Source organism: Styela clava, chromosome 8, assembly GCF_964204865.1.
Source record: "Styela clava chromosome 8, kaStyClav1.hap1.2, whole genome shotgun sequence".
Taxonomy (NCBI): Eukaryota; Metazoa; Chordata; class Ascidiacea; order Stolidobranchia; family Styelidae; genus Styela; species Styela clava.
The window spans coordinates 4,058,721-4,078,228 of NC_135257.1; the positions used below are offsets into that span (position 1 = coordinate 4,058,721).

The 19,508-nt window shown below is 36.5% G+C and overlaps 1 protein-coding gene across 1 annotated transcript; it reads left to right on the forward strand.

The window, feature by feature from the left end:
• The first annotated feature begins 14,652 nt into the window (after positions 1 to 14,652).
• LOC120346326 (actin-related protein 2/3 complex subunit 3-like) lies at positions 14,653 to 16,150 on the forward strand. The gene has a single exon (XM_039416035.2). It carries the CDS (start codon positions 14,684 to 14,686, stop codon positions 15,224 to 15,226), a length of 543 nt encoding a protein of 180 aa, XP_039271969.1. The 5' UTR covers positions 14,653 to 14,683; the 3' UTR covers positions 15,227 to 16,150.
• The last annotated feature ends 3,358 nt before the right edge of the window (positions 16,151 to 19,508 follow it).

Sequence of the window (19,508 nt, forward strand, 5' to 3'; positions counted from 1 at the left end):
TATTCAAGTATTAGCATTTACTTCTTAACACAGCACAGCATCAAATTCACGCGTTACTCCTAGAACAGAGAAACTAAAACATCCCGTAAACAAGGTATTCATGCGCCACAACGTAAATAAAGAAAATAGGGCACGCATGACAAGTCATTAGAGCATAACAATAATACAATATTATACCTATTGTATGACATCCCCCTTTTTCGATAAATAAAAAAGAAACTTTATGTTCACACAAAAGGGGTACACTCTAATGGTCCGGCAGATAAGGGGCCTTTTTGGGCCCAACCTTGTTTTCAGACATAAATTTTTTTTTTATTTGTGATTATTCATCTTGGGGTTATTGCCCATCATTTCTACATGAGTGTGGAGTTTGCAGCCTTGAGCAATTTTTTTTTGCGGCTTGATATTTGTATTAGTGTTTTTCATCAAATCTGTGCACCATAATGGCGCACAACCTGAACCCAACCTGTTACAGTACTATGTTCAGGTTGTGCGCCATATCTTGGAGCACAAACTACGGGAGGACCAAATTTACTAGGAAATAAAAATCAATAACTTTTAGGTATTTTTTGAGCCCAGCTTTGGGTCGCGACCCATATATATGGAAATACTGTTGAAACATACGCGTAAAATAAAGAGTACTATTTCAAAATACCCGCTTTTGTTTCAATTAACAATACAAGCCTGCTAATGCAGTCGGCAGTGGTTCAAGTGGATATACACCCGGTGGAGAAGAGTCAATTATTTGCTAGCAAGGATTGTTATGCAGCGGGATGATCACGACGATGCAGTGAAAGATAATGCCATCACGAGAACAAAAATGAGAAAATTGCTACATTTTATAGTATATCGCTGGGAAAGTATGTAGTTCATTCTTATGTTCAATGCCAATGCTTTTCAAACTACCAAAGACTTTCAACACTTTTGCTTCTTCTCTTCTATAAAAATACATTGTTATTATATATTCGCATTTCCATCTGTTTGTTCGTGCTCCCAGATAACCGATCAGTGGCCTCCAAGGAGGCCGGGGTCCCCTTTTAGGAAACCCTGTCATAAACTATAAGAGGCTACCGTGCTTCTCGTGCCTGTTGTCATGCTGTCCCTCGAATTCAGCTACAACAAAAAAATCACGAAAACGGGTTTTAGATTTTATGATTTCATTTTTATTCTCGACAATGAATGATATACATACAGGTGATAAAATGCCGAGTTATTCCAACAGCATGATCATGTTTTGCAACTTACAACCAATATTTTATATGTAACTTTGTTTGACAAAACCCCAAGGCCAAGAGATCTGAATACAAATATCAAAAATGTGAGGCCAAAAAAGTTACACTACAACATAGCCAAATGTGCTGTATTTGCGATAGATAACAGGTTTACCAAAAAACATTATATGAAAAATGGTAACATAAAGATCAATTTAGCAATATCTACTTAGGACTTGGCGATATGCATCTGTTGATGATTTTATCTGTTTGTTTCGGAAGTTTAATGACAGAACTAATTGTGGTTGGTGGGGATGTTTCAAAAAAAAAGATTGAATGGAAAAAAGGTTTGACAAAATGTCAAGGTTTGAGAGTAGTAGAGAAGTGGAAAAAATACTCCCATGTGTTCTTCATTTGATAACCACGCCACAGAACTTCTCCGATAAATATACGCACCAATTGCGAGAGGCAGAAATGCCAAGATGGGATTCCATCGCATTGCAAACCAATATTAGCGATTCTCAGATATATTCCGCGCATTCCCATCTCAACAGCGTGGAAAAGATTATACCTATCTACCCACTTGAAAAACTATGTCAGATGAGCGTCATATTATTGAATATCAGTAAAGGAATAGTGCAATAGGAATAGACATATATAAGGCGTAACTTTCAGTAATATGCATCAAATAATCGTATTATGGAATATATATTCAAAAACATTTCGTAACGCCAACCGCAGTCCAAAACTTTTTGTCTCTGGCTGAGCTTAGATACCAATTGGCACTCATGTAAACTGGTAAGAGGCACGCGATGGAGCAGATAATATGAGTATCCATCCCCCAGCTATCATTTGAGTAGGTACTGCTGTTTTTATTGCAAATGATACTGTTTTTTTTTTTTTGTATTAAAGATTTACTGGCATCACCGATTTAAGGATGTCAAGTGATGGATATAAATAAACCATTTGAAAATCAACACGCAGTATTACAAAACTAACTTCCAACACGCGGTTTGAATGAATAAAAAAGCTGAAACTAGTATTCTTTAAAACAGCATACAAATTCTATTGAACGAAATCATACACAAAAGCTCGTCAAAAACCTATAGCTCAATAAACAAGTGGAATTTGATGCATGTTCGCAAAAATGTGCGCGTTACTATACGTACAACCAAAGCACGCAGGAAAATGGGTGTGATGTACTAGTGATCAAAATGTTTGACTCAACTATGTTGGCGAAACAGGTGCACATCTCGGTTTTGCATACGCATACCTTTTATCTCCACAAGGATATATTAATTTGGCCAAAGTCAATGCTACACATCTCCGGTTCTTCCAAAAGAAAACACGTTACACATCGTTAGATACCAGTGGATGGTTTTACATGCCCTTGTTCGGAGTGAAAGACGAGGTCGAATATTCCAATCCATTTCAACTAATAAAATATTTCCCAAGTCCCAAAGCTTTAAGCAGGAAAACGAAATACCCGCAGCAACACAAATGTAGTTTGACGAGCGCAAAAGAAAGTGGCTAGATGCTGTCGATGGATCTTAGCTTATATTAGAAATAAACTACCATTTATTCTACTAAAATTGAATTTCTGACATTGTAAGGAGATGCAATGTTACTATGTATTCAAAACTAACCCATGTAGTTATGAAATAATTGTTTTTAACGAATAGGTGCTCTCGAAGTTATTCATACCAAGATGGCGCACAACCTGAACATTGCATGTGTACCAGGTTAGGATTCAGGTTGTGCGTCATCTTGGTACGAACACTTGAAATCCATTTAAAAAAAATTGCTCAACATTATATACTCCACACCCCCCTGGGTATCATTATTTATGTCATCGACATTGTATCTAAACCAGGGTTGCCATATTGGCTTTTTTAACGCCAAATTTGCCATTTTTGGCTTTTTTCAAACGCGATTGGCGTCAGAATTTCCGTTTGGCTTTTTGGCGTTTTTTTGGCTTTTTTCAAGTCTATTCTAGTGTCTAATATTGGAATCATATAAAATACAATATTTAGTGTGTAACAACTGAAAAATAGCTTATTACCTGTACTTAGCTACTAAACATCAGGATTTCCTGGAGCATCGATTTCCTTGTTTGTTACATCAACTCTTAACCATACCCATGTTAGTCGTTGACCATACCCAATAACAAATAATTGCAGTTTCTGCAGCTGCTCAGACAGATGTCTAAGCAGCAGCAGGGTTGTAAACATCGCCTCGTTTTTATAGTTTTGCGTGTTATTTGATAGTTTTAAATTCGGTTTCCTAAAAATAGTTGTACAACTTAATTTTCATTATGCCTGATATGGTTTATGTGAGCTTTAGTTTAATTCTGCAATTGCAGTAACGATGTGATTAACTACGCTAAAATTACTGAATAAGATATCAGTGGTCCACCTGTGAGCGGCAGGGGGTTAGATAATTTTTTAATAAAATTGATTGTTTATAAATTTTGAAAGTGAAAAAATTTTCAATAGTAAAGTACGATATAGGGAAAAAATTTTAAGGTATATCACGGGTTTAAGTAGAAACATGTAGGTATATTACATACTGACAGACTGAAGCGGCACCCTGTATTGTATATATTGAATGGTAAAATAATGCTGTCCGCTTGATATTTATTTTACTTTCCACAGTTCTATAGGAACTTTACTTTCTATTCGTGTACCTCACTGAATGAACTAATGGCTCTATATCATCATCAGTACGTTGCCAAGGGCTTAAAATCTGATAAATCATGGGGTTTTTGTACTTAGTAAAATTGTTGGCTTTTTCTGGCTTTTTTTATATCTTGATTTGGCTTTTTTTGATCACTGGGGTCTGGCAACCCTGATCTAAACAATAAAAAAAACTTTATGTCCCAAAACAATGTTAAGACCCGATTCTGCCGGACTATAATCCCTAAACTTGGCTGGAACTTGTGTAGTTCTTCCCGACTTGGTTGTCTGAGCTTTTGGTATAAATCCAGTAATCCTATCCATTGTAGGTTGAGGTTCTTTAGTTGTCTCTTCTGCTTTTATTTCCTTTTCCTGATTTTGTACTTCTTCAGGAGTTGTACTGTTCTTCAGATTATTATCAATCACTGGAGCTTGTGTATAATGAAATGGTATCAATTAAAATTTCTTTTCTTCAATCTTTGACTTATTTGCAGCAATTCTTGGTTTTAGGTGTTCATGAGTTCTTCTATACAATTTTGAATTCAATAGAATTGTGTAGGTTCTTGGCTCTCTTACAGGATTTGGTTTATTTGTAATTTTTCCTGGCTCCCATATTCTTCTTAGTTCATTCCATACATATACATCTTCATTTTTCGACAGTGGTCTTCTGTCAATGGAAGCTATTCGATCATAAAATTCTTTTTGTTTCACCTGTCCTTTTCATTAAACTCTTTCTGCATTTCAAGCTCTGTACTTTTTGATTGTGAAGACCGTTCATTTATAGGCATAAATGTTCTTGGTTTTCTACCAAATAACAATTCAAATGGTGATGGTGTTTGATAATCAAGTGGTGTGGCTCGATAAATCCATAAGCTTGATTCCAGAGATTTCCTCTCTTCCATGGCTTTCTTCCATAATGATTTACAAGTGCTAATAGCTTTTTCTGCAAGATTATTTGCTTGGTGATGTGATAAGGTGAACTGAGGGTCATTGTAATTCCATTAGCATCACATTTTCCTTTGAACAATTGACTCACATATTGAGATCCAAAATCTGCTAGTATTGTGGAACATAAACCATATTCTGCAAGTACATTTGAAAATTGTTCACATACTGATTCAGCTGTCATATCTTGCAGTTTTCTCACAACTGGAAATCTTGATAAATAATCCACAATCATCAAATACTTCTTGCCTTGGAACGCAAAAATATCTGTTCCAAGTTTTTTCCATGACCTTGAAGATAAATCAGGTTTCATCATTGGCATTTTTGCTTGAGCAGAATGATATTTGTTACATAACTCACAACTCTTTAGCTAACTCCATGCCAGTTACATTTTTTGTAATTCTAGGCCAAAACACTGATTGTCTTGCCAGCAATAAACATTTAGTTTCACCTTGATGTCCACTGTGAAGAGCATTCAAAACTTGTGACCTTAGTTTGCTAGGTACAACTATTCGATTTCCTTTGACAATGAGTCCATTTTCAGAATTTCTTTGCATTTTCTGGTGATTTTATATTCTTTATCACTCTCGATTTATCCTCAGATGGTTGTATTCCTTTATCTGACAAGGAATGTCCATAAAATTCAACTTTTCTTTGTTTGAACTGCAATTTCTCGCTGTTCAGTCCAATATTATTTTTTCTGCATGCATTCAACATTTTTATGAATGATTTGTCATGTTCTTCTGGTATTTCACCATACACGATTATATCGTCGGCTATACCAGTCACATTGGGGATATTTTGAAATTTGTCTTCCAGCTTCTTCTGGAATATATCCTGGGAAACACATGTGCCAAATGCGAGTCGCTTAAATCTATGTTTCCCAAATGGTGTACTAAATGTGCATAGTAGACTTGACTCGTCGTCTAGCTCTACATGCCAAAATCCTTTTTTTTGTATCGACAACAGAGAAATATTTCTTTGCATGCAATTTTGGCAAAATTTCATCGATTGTTCGACTGTAGTAATGTTCCCTCTTTATATTTTTATTTATGTCCTTTGGGTCTAAGCATAGACGTACCTTTTGTTTTCCATCACTTGTCTTTGAGACGTTACACACAATTGAGTTTACCCAGTCAGTAGGCTGTGTAACTGGTTCTACCACATCATTTGCAATCATATTTTCCAACTCCTTTTTGTACAAAGGTAAAATGTGTACAGGCACTGTTCGAGGTGGATGTACAACTGGTTGTGTATTATCTTTTAACTGAATGTGGTATCTATCATGTGGAAAACGACCAATCTTGTTAAAACAATCCTTATATTCATCAAGTAATTGACTTTTTGTGAGAATTCCTTTTTCAGCAGCTTCTTGAAAAGAATTCTGTATTACACGGATTCGCATTTTCCCCTTTCCGCTCTCAATATCATGAATATTTACTGTTATCACACCCAATTCTTGCAACTGTTTATGCTGATGGGCTTCCATTACCTTCGACTATAATGAAATTTATCATCATTGATTTTCCATTGAAAGTAACTTTTATCTTTGTTTGTCCAAATGTTTTTATTCTTCCACCGCCATACTTATGTAGTACGCAGCTATTGTCTTTTACATGGAGCTTCATACCAAAGCGTCGTAAATCTAAACCTCTTCTTGTGATTGTACATATATCTGCTCCTGTATCAATTTTTAGGTTTACATTGAATTTGTCATTCAACTTTACTTGGACAAATATTTTCTCTCTGACAGCGACTGATCCGCTTTGTGAACTCATACCATTCATTATACTGTGTTGTCTATGCAACTTATTTGAGCTTATGCACCCAATATTTCCTGTTTTGATCCACCATCATCAATGTAATGGCTATCAAATTTTCCACTACTTCGTGTAGCTTGTGTCTTTCTCTTTGCATTATATATCAAACTCTTTTGAAGTGCCCGATTCGCCCACAGTGATTACATCGTACTCCTGCTACAGGTCAATCATCATATCTGATGTGTCTTCCATCGCATTTTTGACATGTATTTTCACTTGACTTATTTTCATCCTTCATGCTTGGCTTACTGTGTCTTTGTCTTTGAAACACTGACTTGTTGTGGATTTTCTATATGCTGGTTGTCTCTTCATTGCATTAAATCATTGGTTGTGTTATTTGTTGTAATAATCTTGAGCAAAATTCGCCCCTCGTTAGTTCGCGAGCACTCCGGCACGTTAAAGAACTTTCGTAAATACCGATTCTCGGTAAAATGAGAGAAGAAGGCACTTTACGAGACGTCTGTTTTGGCGCGCAAAAAATTCTCTCGAATACGGTATGTCAGTCGTTGCTCGAATATTAACGATACTTCGAGAATACCATTTTTGCCTTTTACGAGAAAGTGGGTGCTTTACTAACACGTTAAACGATAAAGAATTTTGGCGAATGGCGTCCCTGGTCGGGTATGGGATTAGACAGCCAGTTATTTTCAATATTTTTTTCGGAAGCATGGACTTGATAGTGGTGGAAGCCGTAACCGACCAGCGGTTACGTGAACCACCTTATGGCGGCGAGGAGTCCAGCAATCCTCTCGCACATGATCATCCCTGCATGGGATTCGAACCTGCGATCCCACGAAGGGAAATCAGAGATGCGGTGTTGAGCGCATTCCTAACGCTTAGCACGATGCGCCACACTGCCGCGTGTTATTGTCATATCATGTGTTCTTAGAAGAACATACTTTGTCAAATGAAACTGTCTTGAGTAATATATGTGAGATTATTAGACTGATTAGCGTAAAATATCGATAATTCTTCTTGGTATTTTGTAAACCAATGTATAACACGCACCCCTTATTCCTGTGGCAATACTAAGCCTCGTGTATTAAGCATGTACGTGTACTAAGTGCGTGTTGTACACGCAGAAATGTGGTAACCAACGACTAACAGTGGTGACTGTACTTTTGAGGGAACCACCTAACTGCATACCTAATAAAAACTTGTAGTTGAGAACTGTCACGGATTTTATTATCCGTGTGTTTTAATTTAGTTTGTCTTTTTATATTTGCCTATATGCTTTTTGAGGACCGTTAATTTGGATATAATTCATCCGCGTCAGATTACTGTGCTACTCCGACCACCATTGAGTCGTGAGAAAAAAGAGCTTCCCGCCACTTCTCCGGTCGCCTCGCTGGTGGCCGGACGTGTTTTCCTGTGATCTCTGTTTTGTGCTGTTTTTAACTGTGAAGTTGCCTCATAATAAACCACAAATCCGGAATCTGAGTCTTCTGATTCAATACACACAGTAGCAACATAATGAAACCGTGATAAGAACTTCAAACATAAATTTGGTTTGACTGAATATTAAAACTATGTTAATGCATGTTAATGTTTCAATATCTGATAATAAAAAAACACCAGTTTCAGTTTTAGCTATGTATATTCATCAACTACATTTGCTGTTTTCATCGAGTTTTCAACTATCAGGAAATATTTAAATCATTCATCTTTATCATTCCTTTTTAACTCAAATGGATATTTCAAAGATTGTATTATGTTAGCTAACTTAAATAATCCCCCTTCTTATATTACGATAACTTTGGAACTGTTATGTGTAATCCACCAAATAATTGTTGTAATTAATCAAGGTAAAAATCTATACGCAGCCTTTGTTTCTCATAATTCCTGAAAGTCTTGTCCTTATAGGAATTTTTCTTTTTTTAGGGGTCGGTCGACATAGTTGACCTTAATTGTAGTCCTGCCCAAAGCGTACCGGTATATATACAGTATCACAAGCGGGGCAACGCTCAGACAATGGACGCCATCTTGTGCCTATTATTCTCGGCCATCTAAAACAGCGCCTTATGAGAGGTACCCACACAATTGTTGAAACATACCTATTATTTCCACTAATATTTTAGGTAGAAAAATTTTGAAGGTCGCGTTTTGAAGGAGAATCTTAGCCGAACATGCTGATATCCTTTTATTCATGTTTGCCAAATTATATTTATAGTACATTAAATTCCGAGTTGCTTCCGAAGTAAGGCCATTCTGTCGTCATAATTAACCATTTGACAATGGTTTTTTATGACGTCACAGATGAGAAGTTGTATTCATTCTTCAAAATTGCCGGCCGACTCAACTTCGCTTCAATGGCCGTTTCTATTTTCTGGTTAACATTTTTCCTATTTGCCCTACTACGCATCTCCAAGCTGTGCTAGAAGAACAAATGACATTGTAGGATTGATGCGGAGACATTTTACAACGTCAAATTGGCGCACTATAAAATCTTCGAAAAAATGACCAAAAATGGTTCTACGTTGTGTTCGTGGTCAAATTTAACGCATCAGATAGTTTTATGTTCTCAATTGCGTTATATATTTAGGTAGCATATAACTTAAAGTTCAAAATCCACCCTTCGGCTTCATTCTAGCCCTTATAACAGCTAACTTATTTGATTCGGTACAACAACACGACGAAAATTTCCCATAAGACTCCATTGTTTCGCGTTTTCCAAATAGGGCACAAGATGGCGTCCATGAACTTGTTTAACATTAGGCAAGTTGGTTGCCGGCCGTTGGTCCTGCCCGTCCCCTTCCAATTATATTTTATGAATGTTTTTTCCATTTATTGTAATTGTTACATATTTTTTGATATATTCGGAAAATAAATCATTATCTCTCTTCCGTCAAAAACCATAAGAAATGCATTACCCGCCAACAAAGATTGGGATAGGAGTGTATCGTCAAAACGAGGAAAACTTCCGCTAAAGACAATGTATAACATGTTGTTATGTAAAATCTATGCTTCCGCACTCTATAATCTATGTTTTTAGTTCTGAGCTTTGTGGGAAACGGCCGCGCGTACCGGTATCAGTAAAAACCTTTTTCTATGTTTTGACTATATTAACAATCTCCTTGTCGTCTTTGCGGTTTTGTTAAATTTTGTGCTGTATTTTTGACAAGAGGTCAAAATAGTTTTTGTTTATTTTCACTGTTCTGTCAATGTTCGTTCGCAGCGCTCCTTGTGGATTTTCACCACGCCCTCGAAAAAAGAGTGTGCACTTTCATTTATATTAATTTAGCCCATTATTATATACGAATGTTTGCTGGCGAATTCGAAAGTTGAGTGTTGAAAAAATTTTGTGCCTTCTATAAAACGAATGTTTATCCATATTATTTTACTTTTTATTTTCAGTAACAAGACATACTAGCAGAAACATAAACTAAGGCAACCCTAATGGCAGTTCCTGGTTGGTATCATCTTCCTGTGTGGTCGGTTTGTTGCAGGGCTGCCACTTTAGATGTTTTATAGCTAGATCTAGATGTTTTTTTTTCAGATCTAGATTAAAATTTGGAGTATAGATGTTAGCTATAAAATCTTTGAGATATTTTATCCAGTGGGATATGAATAAAGGGATGTCGGGATGTGTATAATGATATTGTACCGGTAATACTGTAATATGTGAATGAATATTATTTCATTACTTAGAACAGTAGAAGTAAGTTAAATATATTGATGTAAGATTGATAAAACTCATTTATATTATAATTATCTACCGGTACCATATGTAATTAAATTATTCGAATTAAACATGTTTAGAACAAGCTGACAAGTGAAGTTTTAATTAAATAGAAAGAACCGAACGGCGCTGGCCCGATGAGTCAGTGCTTAGTACCTTAGTAGTAGTAGTAGGCTATTGCAGTATTGTATTGTTGCCAAGTGGTGAGAATCCTAACGCTTTGCACGATAATATACGATATTTTGCCATGTATAATACGCACTTTCATGGTCAAATTTAGTCTCACAAATATGGGGGTGCGTATTATATATTGGTCTAGAAAATATCAAAAAATATTAATTCTCATTTTATGCTTCAACTGGCAAGTAATTGTCACATTTTATAATCTTGAGTTCTTAATTTAATGTGGCAAATTCTGTTAGAATCAGACCATGCTTGATTCGGTAGAAGCATACCCAGTTCAACAACAATTTAGTGTTGATGAAGGCGTAGAAAAAATGATGAAATAAAAGTGATAAAAACACGCTGTTGTACATCCGTTAACTGCTGTCATTGTCTGGTCTATTTCTGTTGTTTCGCCGAATCGGCAATACTTTATCATAATAAATACCATATGAGTGACCTACGGCTTCTCTTTGTCTGAAAACACGTTCTGATATCAGGTTTTGTCAGCTTTTAAAGGGGGAGGGACAAATAACTTTACAAGATACCTCTAATGTCAAATCACATCATGATTGGCAGATGTTTCATAGGCAAATACATAAAACATATTACCAGATATATATATAGTTAACAAAAGGCAAGCAGACAGAATGCTTGAAATGTCTGGAACAAACACCTACAAGGCAAAAAAATTTTGATATGCATATTATGCATGGAGTTTGAAAAATTCTGGTTGAAAATGTACTAAAACCTGGGTGCGTATTATCTATGGGTGCGTGTTATACACAGAGAAATACGGTAATATATATTTATTGGTTTCTCGCCTACAATGCCGTTGAGAAAACAAAATCTTTCAGACTTGAAATAAAAACCAAGGAATCTGAAATAACAATGGGGTAGTGTAAAAGTGCCTTAATGTGGTTGAAAGCTGATCGAAAAATATAAAACTATCAGAGTGAAATTCCCTCCAAACTCTTTGGAATCGTAAAATAATTTGCCGCATCATCCTAAACGTTTTTGGTAATTCATATGCGTGTTTTCTAATTTCATAAAATCGAGTGCCATAAAAAGTCCCTGATAGAAGTGTTGCATAAGTAAAGCCCAAAACTACACCAACAGAGGCTTATTCGTTTTGTTTCAGAAGTTTCTTATAGCAGTACGGCACACTATACAAATCGGGTGACATTGTCCCGTTTCAGAGAAACCCATTTTACAGATGATCAGAAACCCCTCCGACGTCTGGACATTGTTGTCCCTCAATATCGATAATAATACAGTATAATGAAGTTGCGCAAAATACTACAAAAAAGCGCAATCTAGTAACATCATCATTGAATTCCTTGGGAAAAAATAATCCGATTTACCAAAGAAAAAAAATTTTTACTGTAGCATTCGAGAGTTTTTAGCAAAAAACGGTAATTTTGGTCATGTGACGGCCGCGATTAACTTATTATTATTGAGACAAGCACGGTGTGATATGACGCATCTGACGTGGTCCCAGATGCCCCTCGTTTGTGAGACGCATAGAGTGTTTGTTTTATTGAGCCAAATGGAGGGAAATTCTTGGAATTTGGATAGTGTGCTGTACTGTATAGATACAAACATTGATTAAATATCTGTGAGTGTGACCCACTCTCTTCTGTTCCGCGATAAAATTTGACCCATTCATTGAAAAAGGTTCACCAATCCCTGGCCTAGAGCTTGCCAAAGTATATCTACGATCGCTCGAAATGGCATCTGCGCTGACGATAAAGAACTAACGGCAGCGATCTCTCACGTATCGGGATGGTTGCGGCTAGAAAACGAGAGAAATAGCTTGCTCAATTTCGACTGATCGTCTGCGCATCTTGGATGACAGTTCGTAGAGCTTTAAGGGCCTTTTACGTCTCTGTGACGGTAGTTTTTGGATGACACAGTCAGGTGGGGGTTAGGGGTTGACATATGCAAAGATTTTTATGCTACGCCCACTAGAAGTACCTTAGGTACGAAACTACACGAGACCCGGATTATGGACGTATAAACTCTGGCAGTCTGGGGTTGACATAAACTGAAAAAATATAATAGTTACAGCTTCTAATCCTTATTTACCAACTTTGCAGAGTTCTTTTAAAAGCTTATATTTCCAGGTTTAGAAAGCACTCATTTGCAAGACATTAGGACTCAGTGCTCTTCAACCGGGTATACGGTCTACCCAAATGTATACCGGACTATAAGTTGGGTATACAACCGATAATGGGTATACGAAGGGTGTACAGCCTAAGTCAGGAATTCTAAACTCTAATTACTGTTATAATGAACGAGAATATCGGTCGGAGACCGAATACTTATCGATCAAAAGTTAGGGTATCCCCAAAACAGAAACTGCGGTTTCGATCCATCCGCTCTTACTCCGTGTAGCGACACCGTGTGTCCCATCACTAATTAAATAATAACTCGCTAATTATACGATATAGTTCATCCAATATCAATAGGCTTCTGCTCGGAGATATGATGAATGAACATGCAAAATTTGGAGCAGATTCAACCTCGCTTTCGTGAGATATCGCGTGCATCTAACAGACAGACAAATACCTATCAACATACTTACCGATCGAGATCGATAAATAATAAAATATTCAAGCGGAGACAACAATGCAAACGCGGCGCACATTAAATATAAAATGTCATTAACGCAAAGAACCGACGTGAGGACATTGGTACATCACAAATTATATAGATAATGCAGTCACATGTCTGGGTTCGTGATTTCGCTGCCATGCCATGCACACTTGCACATTAGATTGCATGATGATATTGATATTTGTAAGGTATACAAAGCTATTGGAAAATTGTGAAAAGTATACCATGATAAAAAAGGTTGAAGAACACTGCATTAGGTTATCAACTTTAATAATGCAAGGATTGATATGTCTTTGTAATTACTCAATGCCGAATGTCATCTATCTAAGCTATTCCAAGCAACTTCAGGCTGTTAATGCAGCAATCTCTAAACAAATTGCTTCTGCTTTATGAAACAGCAAAAGTAAACAGAAGACTGTCATGGTGTAAGTGTGGAGCAATAAATCGCATTCCACATCCTATAGTCAAATAGAGCTGTCTGGTTGTGTATGCAAGCAAGGATATGACGATTTCTATTCTAGGGTAGTCGTTCAAGTATTCAGGAATCATGAACACAGACTTCTCACCAGAGCCTCACTACCTCAAAGAATGGTAAAGGTGTTCAGTTATTTTAATATTTCACAGTAAATATTTCGACCCATAGTTGCTCACTGTAATAAGCGTTAGGAATACGCTCACCATCTTATCTGTGACTTTGTGATGATGACCCTGTGTTCACAGGTTGAAATCCTGAAGACCAGCGACTCCCAATAGGTGCGCCGATTTGCTAAGTGCTCTGCCTGTCCGCGAAAATTAATAGAATTGTGTTAAACATAACTAATATAGGATTGAATATTTTACATATTGTATTTTCATTGTTTCTTAGTTTGAATGCTGTGTATACTGGAATATGAATTCACCTTTCTATGTTGTTTACTTTCCTTACGTAGTAGTGTCTGCCTCTGTTGTTACGTAACAATAAAGGTGAATACTACTTGCTGCAATTTTTCGCGAGCTGCAGTTTAGTTATTTTCTGAACCGATTTTAGCGAACATGAGTGATTTTTATTTTCTGAACCAAGTTTAGCGAAAATGAACGATTTTTTAGTATTTCAAGGGAAAATCAGTCAAAGATGAGAAAAAGGAGTTGTCCTTTTGGCTTTATATATTAGGCCTACATGTTTACAAACTTTATAAGGCATAAGGTAAACATTAACGATCACAAAATTGAGTTTTATTTAAAGGCAGCAATTTTTTTCATGTAATTGCGCCGTGAGTTTTTTTCTTAATAATTTGGCTCCACCCCACAAACAAAAAGTATGGGAATCGCTGGCGTAGTTTAAGTGACAAACTGCAAGTTCATAACAAAGTGTGATTTCTGTTCACCCTATGTTTTTGCCCTCACACCTCTTTGCCTTAAATAATATTAATTGTATTGCTCACAAAGTATTTCATGAAATGTAGTTGGTGGATCTAAAAGTCATTTGAGCCAGAGTTCAATAATAAGAGTTTAATTTCTCTTGACTTTTTTCATTACAATATTCATACTAATAAATTAACACTTTCCTAATACTTTTCAACAGGAAATATCATTATGCCAGCTTATCACTCTAACCAAATACCTGCCAAGTCAATTGCTAATGTAGGTTTGCTGCCATTGCGATGTACCACAAAGTTTCGAGGACCTGCTCCTAGAGCCCCTCCAAATTCTGAACAAGATGTTATTGATGAAGCGCTGTATTTCTATCGTGCAAACATATTTTTTCGTAATTATGACATCAAAGGAGATGCAGATCGCACTTTGATCTATGTTACCCTGTATCTACAACAATGTTTGAAGAAATTGCAGAGAACCACTACCAAAGAACAAGGCAGGAAAGAGATGTACAGTCTTGCTGTGTCTCCTTTCGATATCCCAGGGGACCCAGGATTTCCTCTTAACGCAATGTATGCAAAGCCTCAATCTCGACAAGATGCGGATCAGATGAAGGCATACTTCCAGCAGATTCGACATGAAGCTGGAGAAAGGCTCCTGGATAAAGTTTATGATCCGAGCACTAACTCGCTAAATAAATGGTGGATCTGTTACTCCAAGCGACGCTTCATGGACAAAAGTTTGTCTGCACCTGGCCAATAATGTTGCTGTGGAACTTGGACAACAATTCACTATAATGCATATTCCAGAAATTAAAAAAATTATGTGTATGAACTGTATGGGCATACAATACATCACATGGTTATGTCCGAACAATGACTAAAAATTTGTTCCACTTGTATAATCATTATATCTATATTGTATCAGTGTTGAGTGCAAGCCGCTGAACATTTAGCCACAGGTTATCAGAGTTTCAATAACTTTTTAAAGCTAGTTACTGCACTGCCGATATATACCATGAGTCGAGTTGCAGTAATTTGCATTAGCAATAGTGAAGTGCTGAAATAAAGTTCACATTGTTTTGCGATGAACTAATGCTTTTTTGAAACCCAAACTGAGATTATCATTGTGTGACTTGCTTACTCATACTTCAGAAATGTTTTGATTCAATGACCCAAATTTATTTATTCAAAGCAGTGCCCCTTCATTTACCGCCTGTAGCATGCAAAAGATGTTGATACTCTTTTATTGCTGCTCTCAAATTTTGTAATTTGTTCATGTCATGATTATATGAAGTCATTTTATGTCAAAGGCATATGTAATGATAAATTGATACTTATATTCGTGGCAAATGCTGATTTTTCGGGGCTCCCGAAGTATGCGAACCAAGATGGCGGACATCGGAATGTAATATGTGTACTAGGTTATGGTTAGGCCATAATATTAGGTATAAATACTACGGGAGGCTCTTGGCTAGTCTTCGAACTGATAATAGGACTAAAATAAGAAAAATTGTAAAAAAAATTATCGCTTAACCCTAACCTGTTACCCATGTTACGTTACGATGTCCGCCATCTAGGTTCGCATACTTCGGGAGCACCGATTTTTCTAATGTTGATTTTTTTCAATACTCCACTTCAATATTGAAGATATATTAATCATGAATAAATAGTAAATGGCATTCCATCCACTATTTTATTATCATGAAATTCACAGAATTCAGTGACCCGAAATCTTATGAATGAAATTTTAGAACAGACTACAGATTGAATGGAAGGTTCGTATACGCCAAAGTTTTTTTTAAGTCTGGGTGACGTAGTCTAAATTTTTTTCAACAACGAGTCTAGAGTTGATTTTTTTTCATCCAGCAGTCTAGTCTTAAATTTTCCCCGTCCCCTGCTCGTTGCCGCTAAATATTCATTTTTTTCACTCCAGGCAATTATGATCCTTATTTTAAAGAACATAAACATGTGAATAAATAGATATAATTAAAATTAAAACAGTAAATACCGCAATTCCAGTAAAATCACAGCTAATTCGTTTATTACTCAAGATCCGTATGTCAGTGACAAAGCACAGATAGATGCAGGCGCGGTAAATATAAAGATGTAATATCGCAACGCTCCCAATGATAGAAGTGAAACAACACCAACAGCTTTGGATATGACAGCGGCCCTTAGGACTCAAAAAGGGGTATAAAATAAATTGGCTATAAAATGATTAGTATTGACGTTACAAATCAAGGTCATAAAATACAAATATTTAATAAAGTAATATAATATTAAAGTAATATTAAAGATTTCTGGACGAATACCCTTTATCAATACCACGAATAACGTTTTTTATTTGAGGACATATCGCACAGTTACTTAGACTAACTAACCCAGTGGTTCTTAAACTTTTTGAGCCGCGCCCCCCTTTGAAAAGTTTCATGAACTTTGCTCCCTCCCTTTTTTGTTTTGGAAAATGCTTTTGCAATGGGCAGGTTGCTTTATAATAAGATGGCGCTGTAAGAGTGTTGGTCTCGCAGCGTCATTGCTCAGATTGCTTAGGCATAAAACGCATCGGGGTACAATTTCGCCTTTCACTGTCGTATGTATAAAGCCATACACAAATACTAGTCATCAATATTCTCTTTTTTCCGCTCAGTTTGCAATACCTGGTGAAGTCAACTCAAGTTTTACGTAAAATTAAACACGCAATAAACGTATGCTCTTTGCGCTTTAATGTATTTTCTGCATATACGTTTACGACACGTAAAATTTCAATTGTTCACTTCACTATTGAGCAATGCAAAAATAATTACTGTGTGTTAAAAATAGACAACAATTACAGACTTCTTGGCTTGCCTAGCGTCTCTAAAATTCACTACCAATATCTTCGGACAACCACTAGGTCAAAAATACAGTTTACACAATGGAGAAGTGCAAATGAATTTATGTAGATTTGTAGCATAAAAAAGCCGTTCAATTGTTAATAGTAATTATGCATGTGGACTTTTCCCGGCCCTTGAGCGCTGAAAAATAAAGTCCCCAATGACGTTTGCGATTGCATTTTGTTTAAATCTCCGATTGTTTTCGCTCTCATTCATCTCAACAAATATTTTGTGCGGCGAAAACATGATAATTACTTTTTGCGTTCTCGCATGGAACCATGACACCTGTGGGGAAAACGAGATAGTTTTTATTATATATATAATCATATCAGCGACGAGATTATAAAGATATAATAAAGAAGTGAATCCGCAACCAAAAATTTATTGATGGAAAAAGCGGCATTATAAAATACTAAAACTAAAACGGAAAACACCAACGGGTTTTGTTATGGGATGGAACTCGACAGTTCGAAAACACTTTCTTAGACATCGCAAATCTCGTATATTCCTTGTTCACGTGGCACACCTGTAGTGTGGATAAAGCAATCTTTTAAAATATTTATATCGATCTAGTGGCGTAGCCAGGGGGGGTGGTTTTACGGGTCGAACCCCCAACCCCCCCCCCCCCCCCCCTCCCCCCCCCCCTTTTTTTTTGAAATGTAAAAAAAATAAAATCCCCCCCTTTTGAAATGTAAAAAAAATAAAATCCATTTTCTGTATCATAGATAGCAATTTTCCGTAGCTTGAAATGCTTTTTAGACCCCCAAGACTAACAAAAAAAAATTCAGAACCTTTCAAAAATTTTGGCTACGCCCCTGTATCGATCATGGATTAAATGTTTTATTCAACAGGAAAACCAATACATATCCGTTGGAAAAAGTCGGCTATTTTAACGAGTGGTGTAATCTCAACAACTGACCCAGGAGTCGTACCGCGGATGTTATGGGGCGATGCATATGTATTTCTGATTTAATAATATACTTTATATGTAATTTCATTGTACTAAATTGAATATATATAGGCCTACTTTCTGAGATTTTATACCAGATCTTTCTAACGACAATAACGAATTTGCATGAGCGCAATATATCAAAACTAAATATTGTCGGGCAGTTGATCTCACATCCTTATGTTCAGGGAATGACGTGGTATTTTAGATCTGTAATGAGTTTATTTTGTCATGAGTCGCCGCAACCGCGAGCTACCTTGAACACAAATAAAGTAAAATAGAGAGACATTTCGAATTCTTGTAGTTGTCATAGATTGAATATTGCGGGACAAAAAAGGGGTATTATACCGTGAAAAAGCAGGCATTTTTTAACGAACCGAAGAACGGAGACGTTGCATGGAAATTTTCGATTCCATCTTGTGACCTCTCGCGTCCCCCCAGTTTAACACCACTGAACTAACCGCAATCAAGCTTCACTACCGCCGACGCATCAATAAATATTGACCATTGTGACGAAAGATTTGCTGAATTGTCTGACTTAAATTCAAAATTCAACGCTACAGCGATTTTCATACTAGATTATAATTTGTCTTAATCATTGACGAAAACTTCTTCACGACTTTTTATAAATTAAAAGAGTTTACATTAAAGTTTTTCTCTTAGTTAAAATTTGGAGAATAATTTATGTTAGCGAGAAGAGCGCACAAAAAGTCTGGCGAGCCGCGGTGTGCCCACCCCTGCTCTATATATACTGATTCGTGACCAATATGCAGCAATGTCAATTTCCTCAGAATTATTGACGGATACGCAGTGACGACATTTCTGAAATCTAATTTAACCCAAACATTTGATAAAAAAAAGACATAAGAGTCTCGAGACCAGTATCAAGGATATTGTTGACTTTTTATTTTACGTTGGCGATCAAAGCAGACAACGTGAGAAAACAATCAGAATAAAATTAATTTGCAAATTTAGGCTTCAAATTCATTTCTATAATTGCGCTCAGCGTTCGTCCACAAATATCGCATAATATCTTTCGAGTTCGCCGAACCAACGACTAACATAGGCCGAACAGAACGCTCAGTTCTGCGAGAAATGAAAAAAAAACTGACGTCGATGTCCACCAGGGCGCAAGACTTAACACATACGCAAGATTAAGAACCGGCATTTGAATGAAGATAGATGGCAGCAATAATCGCACCAAAATCACGAAACAAAAT